This window comes from Mixophyes fleayi, chromosome 6, assembly GCF_038048845.1.
Source record: "Mixophyes fleayi isolate aMixFle1 chromosome 6, aMixFle1.hap1, whole genome shotgun sequence".
NCBI lineage: Eukaryota > Metazoa > Chordata > Amphibia > Anura > Limnodynastidae > Mixophyes > Mixophyes fleayi.
The window spans coordinates 165,778,735-165,791,616 of record NC_134407.1 but is presented as its reverse complement, the minus strand read 5'-3'; the positions used below and the strand labels follow the sequence as shown (position 1 = coordinate 165,791,616).

At 40.4% G+C, this 12,882-nt stretch overlaps 1 protein-coding gene across 4 annotated transcripts in view; it reads right to left on the bottom strand.

The window, feature by feature from the left end:
- ZPBP2 (zona pellucida binding protein 2) overlaps positions 1-12,337 on the bottom strand; it is a 75,537-nt gene extending 63,200 nt beyond the window's left edge. For 3 of the 4 annotated variants that reach the window (XM_075215342.1, XM_075215345.1, XM_075215344.1), the window contains exons 1-2: positions 12,209-12,337; positions 7,165-7,242 (exon numbers count right to left, since the gene is read on the bottom strand). In XM_075215342.1, coding sequence (XP_075071443.1) covers positions 7,165-7,242; positions 12,209-12,269 — 139 coding nt within the window. In that variant the 5' untranslated portion in view covers positions 12,270-12,337. The remainder of the gene's footprint in view (positions 1-7,164; positions 7,243-12,208) is intronic. The other variant, XM_075215343.1, reaches the window with a different exon arrangement.
- Between the last annotated feature and the right edge of the window lie 545 nt (positions 12,338-12,882).

The window sequence follows — 12,882 nt, the reverse complement described above, 5'->3', positions numbered from 1 at the left end:
CCCCCACATACCTTCTCAAAGAAGAAGAGATTACGTTACCATATAGAGGCCACCGTGAGTATTTCAATATTCTTGTATATAACTTACAGCTTAGCACAAATAGCTCTCAAAGCCAGACTATTCCCATATGCACAAATTCATTATATTCTGCTTCACATCTGTCTGAAAAATGTATCTCTTGCTGACATATTTTGTCTGTACTCACAGACATTATTATTGCCCACGTCCTAACGTCCTAACACAATTCATTAGCAGACTAAACTCAGGCTGCCACAACCTTATAGTTCCGTGCCAAGGATGAAAGTTTGTAACAATCTATGCTTCTTAGGAATAGATAAGTCATTAAGGAGTAATATGACATTTATCACCTACTGTAATATTTGCTGCCAGCAACCAAATAAACTATAGAACCATGTAAGGTCTTCACTAATAGCACCCCCACTATGTGCTCAACGGCCATATGAGACCTAGATACACAAGACATATTGTAAGGAATTACTTTGACATTTGCCCCTCCGACCACTAGAGGTCTCTGTATTTACAAACTTGCCCTTAGATTTGCCCTTATCCAAGATGGCCAGTTTGGAATCAAAGAGAAACCATCTTGAATCCTGTTTCCTGTTTGGGCCTATAAATGGCACTTCCTGGTTCAGACATATGCTTGAGTATTCTGCTTGCTCAGCTCTTGCTACCTGCTACTCTACCTTGCATCTGTGACTACCCGCTTGTGTACCGACCCGGCAAACGTCTGACTACCCTCTAGTGTACCTACCCGGCATATGTCTGACTACCCTCTAGTGGACCGACCCGGCAAACGTCTGACTACCCTCTAGTGGACCGACCCGGCAAACGTCTGACTACTCTCTGGATATCTACTTGGCTATTGGGCTTCAGATAATACCACCAGTATCGTTACACCTATTGCCCCTAGGTCTTGTGTCTTAAGCAAGCAAATCGCTGTACTCTGGGCAGACTATCTAGGCACATGGGTGCAAAACCGTTTTGCAGTATGTATCCTATACGCTTTATAAATGAGGTCCACAGTTGTCTCTTGTCAGATATGTGTAGCTACAGGAAGAAGACCTGTTTCACTATTTCCAGTTATTTGTAAAACTGCAGTGCTGTGCATACAAATATAACAACATCCTGCCTCAATAGTGTATGTTATCCAAATATTCTGGACCTGATTCATTAAGGAACGTAAATGCCGATATATGCCGTATTTTGCGCAAAATCGCTCTGCACATGCCCAGAACCGGACCATACGCCACAGAACAATTCATTTTCGAGCGCAAAGGACACTTACTACACTCTATGTTGGGCAGAACGTGGAGGAGAATGGGCGTATGCACGTAGTCAATATACAGTGAGGGTGTGCCAAGCTCAAGTGCACACAGCAACGTCCGATTCAAGCTTTGGGCATCACTAAGGTACATGTTTTTCTTTTGTATCAATTACACCAGCTACAGATTGGGAGTAAGTGCCGATTACTAGTGATGACAGTTGTGTATGCATGCTATAACATGTGTTTGCAATCAGGAGCAACTGTAAAAATGCATTTTATGTACAGTAGACAATAATAACATCCTTATAATTGCATTTTATGGGGCGGGGGGGGGGTTATTAATGACTATATTGTTAACAGGTTATAGATATTTTTTTTCCTAAGCGTTCTTTTATATTCCACGTTTTGGACATATCCTGCAGTGTTACAACATAGCGCACATAGACCCGTATTCAACTAGAGACGTATCTTCAGAACCGCTCCTAGTTTAATACAGACATATGCCCAATAATGTGCGTTTTTCTTTAACTAAAAAATGCAATTTACGTACATTTTGTGTGCCTTAATAAATCAGGCCAAGGAGTCCCAAGAGTGAGGTATAACCAAGTCTGCATATAGAGAGTTGCAGGAATCATTTTTGTGCACGTGCTGTACGGAAACGCGTGTTTTGTACATGAAAGAACACATACGATAAGCTCTACATGAGATCCTGAGTGTGCTTTGTAAATAACCTCCCCAAGCCATGTGTGGATAATGACTGTCCGTATGCAGCGAGATGTAAGCTTTCATCCAACATATCTGCGATCTACGAATGTTACTGTAACTGACTTACTCTGTGAGAGCCTGATATCACACATCAGTAGGTGCTGTCCCTAAAGTAGGAACGCTGAAAATGTGGCATGCATAATTACACCTCCAGCCTTTGAACAGTAAAATGCAAGCCACAAGGGAAATTTGGGAGAAATTTGAGATTCTTTGTTTTTGTTTTCACAATTTGCAAAATCAATTGTAGAAAACTATTTTGAGTATAAGGCTTAATAATCCAGTTACCAAATTTCTTGTCAAAGGAAACATTTAGATACAGTAAATGTGCTTCGGTGTCACCATATATTATTGTGCTTGCCTCAAATTCAGCATATACTGTATTTGTGTCCAATTTGTGCAGTCCTTACCTTCTTATTTCTTGTCAAATACCCCTAATATTATATCAAGTTCTCCCTGTATGTATATAGATTCATCAAGTAGAATATGCCAAGTAAGGCATTGTGGTTGTAAAGGTTTGGTTTAAGAAATTCCCAGATTTTGATTCTTTACTATTACGTTGCTCTTATTTTAGGTTGAAATGAACACTAGGGGCCTGATTCATTAAGGATCTTAACTTGAGAAACTTCTTATTTCAGTCTCCTGGACAAAACCATGTTACAATGCAAGGGGTGCAAATTAGTATTCTGTTTTGCACATAAGTTAAATACTGACTGTTTTTTCATGTAGCACACAAATATCAACTTTAAATTTCAGTGTACAAATAAGCTATCCAGTATTTGTGTGCTACATGAAAAAACAGTCAGTATTTAACTTATGTGCAAAACAAAATACTGATTTGCACCCCTTGCATTGTAACATGGTTTTGTCCAGGAGACTGAAATAAGAAGTTTCTCAAGTTAAGATCCTTAATGAATCAGGCCCTAGATCAGTATGAGAAGGAAAAATAGCAGTACCATTCAATGATGCTAATAGATGTAACTTTTTAGTCATCTAAATTGTAGTGTTTTCAGTGTGGCCGTATATACTATGCAAGCCTGTGTTTAATATGGCAGCCAGAAGTCTCTATCATTCAGTTTAGACAAATACAGCAGGACTACTATGTTAGTTGTCCACAGTCATTGCTCACAATTTAAACTGGGTTTCCTATAGTAAACCAATGTGCCCAAAGTATACACAAAGCACTAGAGCAATCTTCTCACAGCAATATAGAATGACTACCTGTGTAAATCAGTTCTGTTGAGGACAAATAGGAGGTTGGAAGAAGATGCTACGCACGACTTGATTGCTGCTTTTTGCTCCAGCTTTGCTCAGGTACAGTTGAGCCTATTCCCATTAGAACGCTTTAGCATAGTCTTCATAACAAGTAAATGTTTAGAATAAAATCCCTTTAAGATATTATCCTAGCCTTCCGTTGGCACTGCTATTGCTGTAGTGTTTAGCAGAAAAATAAACCATGTCTATATATGTTACTGCCAATTTATGTGGGGTCAATGGGCCTGAATCATTAAGGAACTTTCGTAAGAATTTCAATTATTTTTCTTACTTAAGTTTTCTGGACAAAACCATGTTATAAAGGGTGCAAATCAGTTTATAGTTTTGCACATAAGTTAAATACTGGCTGTATTTTAATGTAGCGCACACATACTTGATAGCTTATTTGTACACTGAAATTTAAAGTTGATATTTGTGTGCTACATGAAAAAACAGCCAGTATTTTCCTTATGTGCAAAATAATAAACTAATTTACACCCCTTGCATTGTACACATGGTTTTGCCCAGAAAACTTCAGTAAGAAAACTTACTCAAATTCTTGCTTAAGTTCCTTAATGAATCAGGCTCAATGTGATATGCATCTATAGTGATGACAAAATACAGAAATAAAGCTCAGTGGGAGATATTAGTGCTATATTAATAACTGTAACAATCATTAAAGCACATTAAGTTTGAGGCAGGGTAGTAACAGAAGGTAAGTCAGTAAAACATCAACATCTGTTTCTAAAGATGAATTTTTGAGGTGTACCAGAAAGGATTTCAGATTTTTGGTGTAATGTGTTGAGCATTGTAATAACGGTTAATCTCACTTGAGTCCCTGATATTGTTTAATCATCTAAGGCCACATAAAGCACTTTGACAGCAGAAATACTATGGTTTGAGCAGCCTTCCCCGATCACTTCCATGTTACCCTCAGTGTGCGTTTCCTTACGTTAGAAAACCGCAGTTTCCTGGTCAGAAAATCGCAGTTTTAAAACCTTGCGCTTACTGAGAAACGTTTTGCCAAATTTATTATTCTACAGCCAACACTTGGCAAATCTTAGAGAGCAGACTGATCTACAAGACAAAAGTATGGATTGCAACAATACAAATATTAGAGAGATGTGACATACTAACTGCTTACATACTATCTCTGAGCATACATCTTAAAGTGCTAGACAGACAGACATACACTTCTGGTAGGGAGAATATGCCACCATCTATGGAAAACTACATACTGTACAGGGGCAAATGCAGGATTTGTAGAGTGGGTTTCCACACCACAACGCCAGTGGGCGTGACCAGAATGCATGTGGGCGTGGCTATAATTTTAGACAGTACTTGGCTGCTCTCCAACTCTTCCTATCCCCATAATATACATGGGCACTGCTGCGTGCACTACTGTTAAGCAGAGCTGTGTTAAGCAGGAGAAGGGTCCAGCCACCTCAATTATACAGTGCCCCAGGCTTGGAGGGGGGTTTCCAGGCACTAGGTACCCCCCCCCCCCTCAGTTTGCCTATGCTGTAAACTGTCACAGTACCTTTTAAGCATGCATCTATTAGTAATTTTTCTTACCTATCATTCTACAAATCATTATCTCCATTTAAAAATCTCTCAGGAGGGCAGGCAAGTATGGCTATGCGTATTACACACAGACTAACAGCTCTCAGTCATGTGGTGGAAGAGGATGGGAAATTCTTCTTTGAAAAAGTAAAAATAAAACTTCCAATAAAATGAATAAGGAAAATGTTTTTGTATGCATAGCCCCCACTTTTTTTTTACTTTCACTTTTTAAAATTCGTTTTAAACATTTTGAGAAAAATGTTTTTGGTATATCATGTAGTAACATGCAATACCGTAGACATGGGCATCCTAGAGATACAACTGTATGATAAGAGCATGCTGTTACTCTGGAAAGCTCTGGCTAAGATGAGCTGGGGTCATATTAGACCTACATCATCTTCTTCATGCAAGACAACAGTGATCACATTCCCAATGTTTCCTAACTGTTGTCTGTGGAACATTGAGAAACAAAAGGATAGCCATCTACCAAAAGTCATGTTGACTGCAGATTTGAACAATATAGGTCTCCTTTAGAGTTAGGAGCAACTACAGATTTGCAGCGTGATATACCAGGCTGTGATCTCAGTGGTGCAATACATTTTCTTTTGCACGCTAAAAATATACTACCTGCTGTCGCATGTAGCAGACACATACCGGTCAGCTTTATTTCTACACTGTGATTTAGAGTTGTGCTACGACATGCCCCCCATTTAAAGCTCCTAAATAACTACAAATTTTCATATGAGGCGGGATTTACAGTGATGGTATGCTAAGGTATGGTTTATAGCGATGCCATCCATACATTGATGGCAGTGAAAGGGTTGAAATGCAGACAGCCCACGTATGACTGTGAGGAGGGAGATGTGAGAGCAAGGTGGAGACAGAGTGTGAGAATATCACAAAGAGAAATGTTAATTAAGTTAAATTGTTGTGGTGAGCTCCTGGCTGTTATTTTGTTAGAAATGAATCATCGGTTCTGCATGTAAAATAACACAAAATGTCAGGGATAAAAGAACAAAAGGCAATTTCACTGTACTATTGCTAGTATCCTCTAGTATAAAAAAAATGTTGATGCATGGATCCATACATTTCCCATATAAACAGGAGTGTGACATCACAAACAATGTCTGCACTCAGAGCCTGCAGTTTTTAACCTCCGTAAATGTACTTCACTGACTTATTTAACAGTTTACTCTTCTTCAGTGCTTCATTGGATTATCTGCATTGAACAACTATGGTCCTATATGATGCTATTTGTGGAGAGCATCTAATTGCAAAATGTCTTCATTGACCAAAATGTCCTGCCTGGTACACGCATGTCAGTGGCGCACTCAGGGGGGGGTTTCTGGTTCTCCAGAAACCCCTCCCCTCCGTGAACCAACGTACTGTACAGCAGCCGCGGTGCTGTCAAAGAAGCGTCCGCGGATGCTGCTTGACAGTGCCGCGGCTGCTGTAGAATTCAGACTCGCCGAAATGGAGCTGCTGCGCATCTTGCAATATTTTTTTTTTCCCGGGGGGGGGCGGAAACCCCCCCTTCTAAATCCTGCGTTGGCCCCTGCATGTTATAACAGAATAAACAAAATAAAACGAGTATCACAACATCACATTACATACATTTTTTCTAATAAAGGGTTATATTTTTTTTCTGGTTCTGTGTCCTATTTTGTTTCCTGGATTAAAGGCAGGGTAAAATAATTTTGTCCCAAGCAATATACCTGGCCAAACTGATGGTCTAATTAAGGGGTCAGCAACCCCCAACACACGTGGCAGTCATGGCACACAGACCATTTCTGTCTGGCTCCACAGCTGCCTCACTAAAGCAGCAGATGATGGCCAAAACGGTGCTTCTGCACATGCACAGCAGCTCTTACGGACATCAATGGTTGCTTTAGTGAGGCAGCTGTGGATCACCAGCGTGCCAGACAGAAATGGTACAACAGAACGTTTATTTGTTAATCCCATTACCATTATGATATTAGCATTATAAAATGAGACATAACTAAATGTAATATATATATATATATATATATATATATATATATATATATATATACACACACACACACATATACATACACACACCCAACTGGCACTCCTGGGCTTGACTAGATTTTAGCTGGCACACTGATAAAAAAAAAAGGTTGCCAACCCCTGGTGTAATGTTTTGTATTACTTCATGTTACTTTCAAGACCAAAGTTAGTAGAAGAGGACATTTTTCTTTCTATTAGTCTCCAGTGGCAAAGCATATTTATCTTCTAGTCACTAAAATAAGTTACCCAGCTTAAGTAAAAGAAATCACCTTTGTGGTCTAGTTTGCCATAAACAAAATGCTTTGTAACCATGTGGGGAGCATCATTTTCAGTGGTTTTAACTGGAACTGTTGAGACAAAAACACAAAACAATACATTTACTATAATGACATTGCTAAATATCTTTAAGAAATAGGGACCTGTAAGTGTTCTCTATAAGTACAGGACATAAAAGAAGGGCTCTTTTTCTAGTGAAGTATGTGGGGCTGTTGGCTGAACAAAAATAATGAACCCTGGCGGTAAAATACCCTTTGTGTGTAAAATAAACCCAACTATTTGTTGTGTAGTATATATATATATATATATATATATATATATATCAGGATTTATCTACAAAATTGAAACTGTTTACATAAACTTAATTTTCCTGGATCACTTACAAGTGGCCTGTAGTAAGCAGTGACCTCTTAAGAAGCAAGTAAAGTAACTACTTAAAATTATATATATAGGCTTTCTTTCACTCCTGAGGCTTCAATAGTAGGAGGGGAGGGGGTGGTTTTTCAAATCTAAGTGATAGCTCGACAGTCTTGTTGTGCAGAAATGCACAGGGCAGGTGATGTCACAGCAACTCAGATGACTGAATACTAAAGATTTTGGACTTGTATGACAGGCCATTAGGACTTGGTCCTATAGATATGGGAATGGTTCCAGCTCTCATTTGTGGAGTGGATGGGGTCAGAAAGCTCATCCCCAATGCAGCAGAGATAAGGCATTGTGCTAGGAGAAGAATGGGTATGTCAATGGCAACTAGCTATAGTAATAATGCTGGCTATGTCAATGGCAACTAGCTATAGTGATATTGCTGGCTATGTCAAAGGAAGCTAGCTATAGTGATATTGCTGTGTGGGGAGGATGAGGAAGCTATCAGGCCCTCAGATCCTGCAGTTACATAAGCTGTTCAATGACAGCATGATGTTACCCACACCAGAGTATAACAAGCTTTCAGTGAATGTAGACAATGACATCTTTCGTCTGGCCAAACTATTGCATCTTGTAAATATTAAGTGAAACTTGAGTGGCACAGAAAGGTATAATTGATCCCTAGAACTGCAATATGCAGGTCTATGCTACAGGGATTACAGGGGCGCATGCAGGATTGTTAAGGGGGGGTTTCCCCCCCACCCAAAACAAAAAAAAACCAAGAGAACTGCTGAGCATGCGCCCGCGCTGCAGCTCCGTTTCGGCAGCACTGCACTATACAGCAGCCGCGACGCTGTCAAAGAAGCGTCCGCAGCGGTGCTGTATACAATACAGCACCGCCGCGGACGCTTCTTTGACAGTGCAGCGGCTGCTATATAGTACAGTGCCGCTATGTAGGGACACTTCTTTAGCGGAGGGGAGGGGTTTCTGGAGACCCAGAAACCCCCCCTGCGTGCGCCCCTGGATTAAGGGAAGGCAGACTTAATTTAATACAGCATGTACATGAAACAGCAGTAACCTGTAGGACTAGTTGATGTAACTCCCAAATGTATGTCTGTACATAAGTAAACAGACAAAATAATTTTGTTATCAGAAGGATTATTGAGATCATTTCTTAAGTTTAACTGTTTGTACAATGTTTTTAGCGTCAGTAGAACAGATGTAGTAATGCAATGTGAAGTACTGTAATGTTTGTTGATATTCATATTTATTTTTTGAAGACAACATTTGAGATATTCTCTGTTCTGTAGTTCTTTGGACCTGAAGAGGGGGATTTCTTAAAGGTTTTCCACAAAAAAGAGAATTTTGGAGTAATCCTATTCGCCTCCGTTTTGTAGAAATACCCCTTTACAATGCTAAGAGAAGTCATTTTACTTCAGAAAAATATACTGCAGCCACTGGATGAGGTGATAGCCCCAATGCAAAGTCAGGATAATGCTGAACACAGTCATTTACATTTATGGTTCATATCTGAAAACGTCAATTTTAGTGGCGCATTAACTCTCTAAACATTTTCATCATTGATATCTAAAGGCTAAATACAAATACTACTCTCTCTCGCTCTCTATAAATACATAGTGCAAGTTGCAGCTCATTACTAATTTCCCTTAGAGAATTATGTCACAGGGTAAACTGTGTGCATGATGGTATCTGCTACATATCCTGAACTAGGGTGTGACTTTTCTCAGCCTCAATGGAAAAAAACTTCATCTTGTAGCATGTTAGAATTTTTCTCAACACATTCTTTTTCAGTGCCATTGTTTTTATTACTATTATTAAGATTTTAAGCTTTATAGAAAAATTAGGTTTTGCAATGCCATGAATTTGTTGGTTTGTAATATACCTCTCAACAAGCCCATAAGCAGTGATGGACAAATTAATGTAGAATTCAAAAGCTATGCAGTCAAGCATAGGGTCACCAAAGCCTCTAACTTAATGCAAACTGCCTGTTCAACAAATATGTAAGGGTTTTGCATAAACAAAGCAGCAGTTAAGGATGGTGACACAATCAGGCCATATAGTTGAATGGCTGGGAACTGAATGAAAGCAATAGCAGAAATATTGTGTCAAAATGCATGGCTTTGTTTCAAGAACTAATATCTCAAATTAACCACGAGGACAGACAGAATATACTTTATGCATTCCCATAAGGGGAGAAAAGCTACAAGACTTTTCGGACTACATTTTGGAGTAAATGTCCAGGGGTGCACAAATGGCTGAACAGTAACCATGGGTGGAGTCATAGAATGTGTGTCCGACCTCCTTTTGTTCTCCAAATAATGCACATATTGGGCCTGAATCATTAAGGGCATAATCAGCGATTATGTCATACCTGCCTACTCTCCCGGACTTCCCAGGAGGTTCCTGAATTTCGGGGAGTCCTCCCGAACTCCAGGAAGAGTAGGCAAAACTCCCGAAATTTGGAGAAATTAACGGCAGTGAATGGAGGGGGCGGGGCTTAATTGTGGCCATTAAGCTCCGCCCCCTCCATTCAATGCCGCAAAATTCTGCTTTTTTAGAGTGGGGGCGGGGCTATGGTGACGTGAAATGTCACCACGCCCTCCTTCTACCCATGTTACATGACTTCTCCCCCGGATCTCTTAAAAGTGGGCATGCATGTTATGTGCATATAGTCCACACAATTTCTCTGCGCATTCTCAGAACTGGATCATACACCACAGAAAGCTGTCACGTTCAATTCATCTTCAAGCGCAAAGGAGATTTACTACAGCCTACAATTTCAGGGAGGGAACACGGCGGAGAAGGGACAGATGCCCATAGTCAATGTACAGTAAGGGAGTGCCTAACTCAAGCACACGCAGCAGCGACCGATTCAAGCTCTGGCCATCTCTCAGGTACTTGTTTTTCAGGCATATCTCTTGCTCCAGGTTTAGGTCTATTCTATGTGATGATTGATGCCGGCTGTGTATGCATGCTATTACATGTGTTTGCAATCAGGAGCAACTGTAAAAAAGTATGCACAGAAGACATTCATAACATCATAATAAATGTATTTCATGGAAAAAATAAAATCATTAATGTCTATCTTATTAACAGGTGACATTATTTGAATAGTGTTTTATTCCGTGCGTGCCTGCAGTGTCTTGTAGAGCAGAGCAGACCTACACCCATATTCATCACCGCACATACCTGCTCCTTGTTGAATCTGAGCGTACGTATTCCCGATTTACGTGCGTTTTAGAACAATTGCACATTGCGCTCAGTATGCGTCTCTTAATGAATCAACCCTTATCCTTAATGATAAAATATGTAGCACATAAAGTGAACTGCACTTCTTAATTGACTATGACATTATACAGTATCATATATGAACCCCTCAAAAAATGTAGAGCAGCATTTCTCTTTTTGATGTCTGTCTGTGCATACACTTCTGCGTGACATTTTTCAGGCATGTATCTGTGGGCAGAATGCATATGTGGGCAAAAGTAAAACACCACCGCAGCCCTGCCTCTAACTTCCTAAATTATTTAAAATGTTTCCTTTTCTTGTAAAATACTGCTCGTCTGAACCTCATTTATGTCAAAAATAGAAACGCACAGCCTTCCTTTAAAAGTTCATTAAAAAGTCTAAGTTTGCTTAAAAACAATTAGGGCACAGAGCAGGCACACTGCTGCATTCAGTATAGAATCACCTATCTGCCCATATCCTGCAAGCTCATCCCACCAGACCCACCCCATTAACTGACAACGTATTGACACTTATGTAGGTCATACTTGCCAACTCTCCCGGAATGTCCGGGAGACTCCCGAAATTCGGTTCAGTCTCCCGGGCTCGTTGGCATTTCTCCCGCATCCTGGATTTCACCGAGAATCGCGTCAAATGACGTGATTCTCGGTGATTGACACCATTTTGGAGGGCGAGAGGGGGCGGGACGAGGCCAATCGCGTCATTTTGGCCACGCCCCTGCAACGTAAATTACGTTTTCGCGGGGGGCGGGACCAAAATGACACGTTTGGCCTCGTCCCGCCCCCTCCCGCTCTCCAGTCACGCCCCCTCTCCCGGAAACTTGTTTCCGAGAGTTGGCAAGTATGATGTAGGTGCTCAAAATAACTAGTGCAAATGTGCAATAAGAGATTCTCTGCAACTTTCTGTGTTCAAAAATAACCATTACTAGCTCAAATGAATGGTCATAGAACAGATTTCATTATATGGCTTCAGGTGAGAAAAGTAATAACCATGACTACCTTGTTGCAGAGTACAGCTGTCAGACCATTACTGCTAGCCCTGCATCCCTTCCCATAATAATGGTCTGTAATTGTATGCATTTGACACAATACTATGGGCCCACTTATTGAGCATCCCTAAACCAAACTATGGAAGCACAGTAGTGCTGTGCAACTGTTAAATATTTCAAAAAGTGACATTAACAGGGACAAAATTGAAAACTTTCCAAAGACATATTTCTAAAATTGGGATCTATCTCATAGGTGGCGCATCAGTATAATATTTAAGATCTCCTGGGAATACATCAATTACCAGCCATGCTGTCATGGATTCCGGCTATCGTCGTCGCCCCAGGTTTCTAACGTACTCCTGTACATATTGCACAATACATGTAAACAGTAGCATGACAATAGATCTCTGACTTCTCACCTGCAACACAAAGTAATAAAAATGCACATATCACAGACTGGATGGGACGGCGCCATGCCATCCCTGCCCGCAGCCTCACACACGTTTAGGAGACCATGGCCTCAGTGGGCACCTCTGATCCGTGGCAGACGAGGCGGCAAACTGTCACTTTCAACCGGTAAAGCAGTTATCCAATCAGCGGATGCCGTGTTCTTACCAGCCAATCGGTAACATGCTATCACAGACCTGGGCTCCCCTCCCGGCATCCAAGGCACATAGTGAGGACGGTACTGTCACTTAAACAATATTAAAGAAAGGAGTCTGAAGTTCGCTTCTTATTTTCTTTATTGTTTTCTTACCGTGCTCGGGCAGCTTATCCACAATTATTTTTCAATAATTAAATCAAATTGGATGACAGATCTCACAGTGGAGGCCCTCAGAGAGAACATTACAACCCGTTTGTGCTCGCAACAAGGTTTGGAGGGGACATACTAAAAGGAATGACAGCTTCAGTCTGCTAAAAGGAATGCCAATAGACTTCTATGATAGCAAATTGAAATTTTATGTATATTTTAATAAATATTAGACTTCTTAAATATATCTTCCACACACTTATTGCTAAGGTACATGGTCATGTTTTACATGTGGAATGACGGACTATTACTATGGAATGACAGCTGTTTTATACACTATGT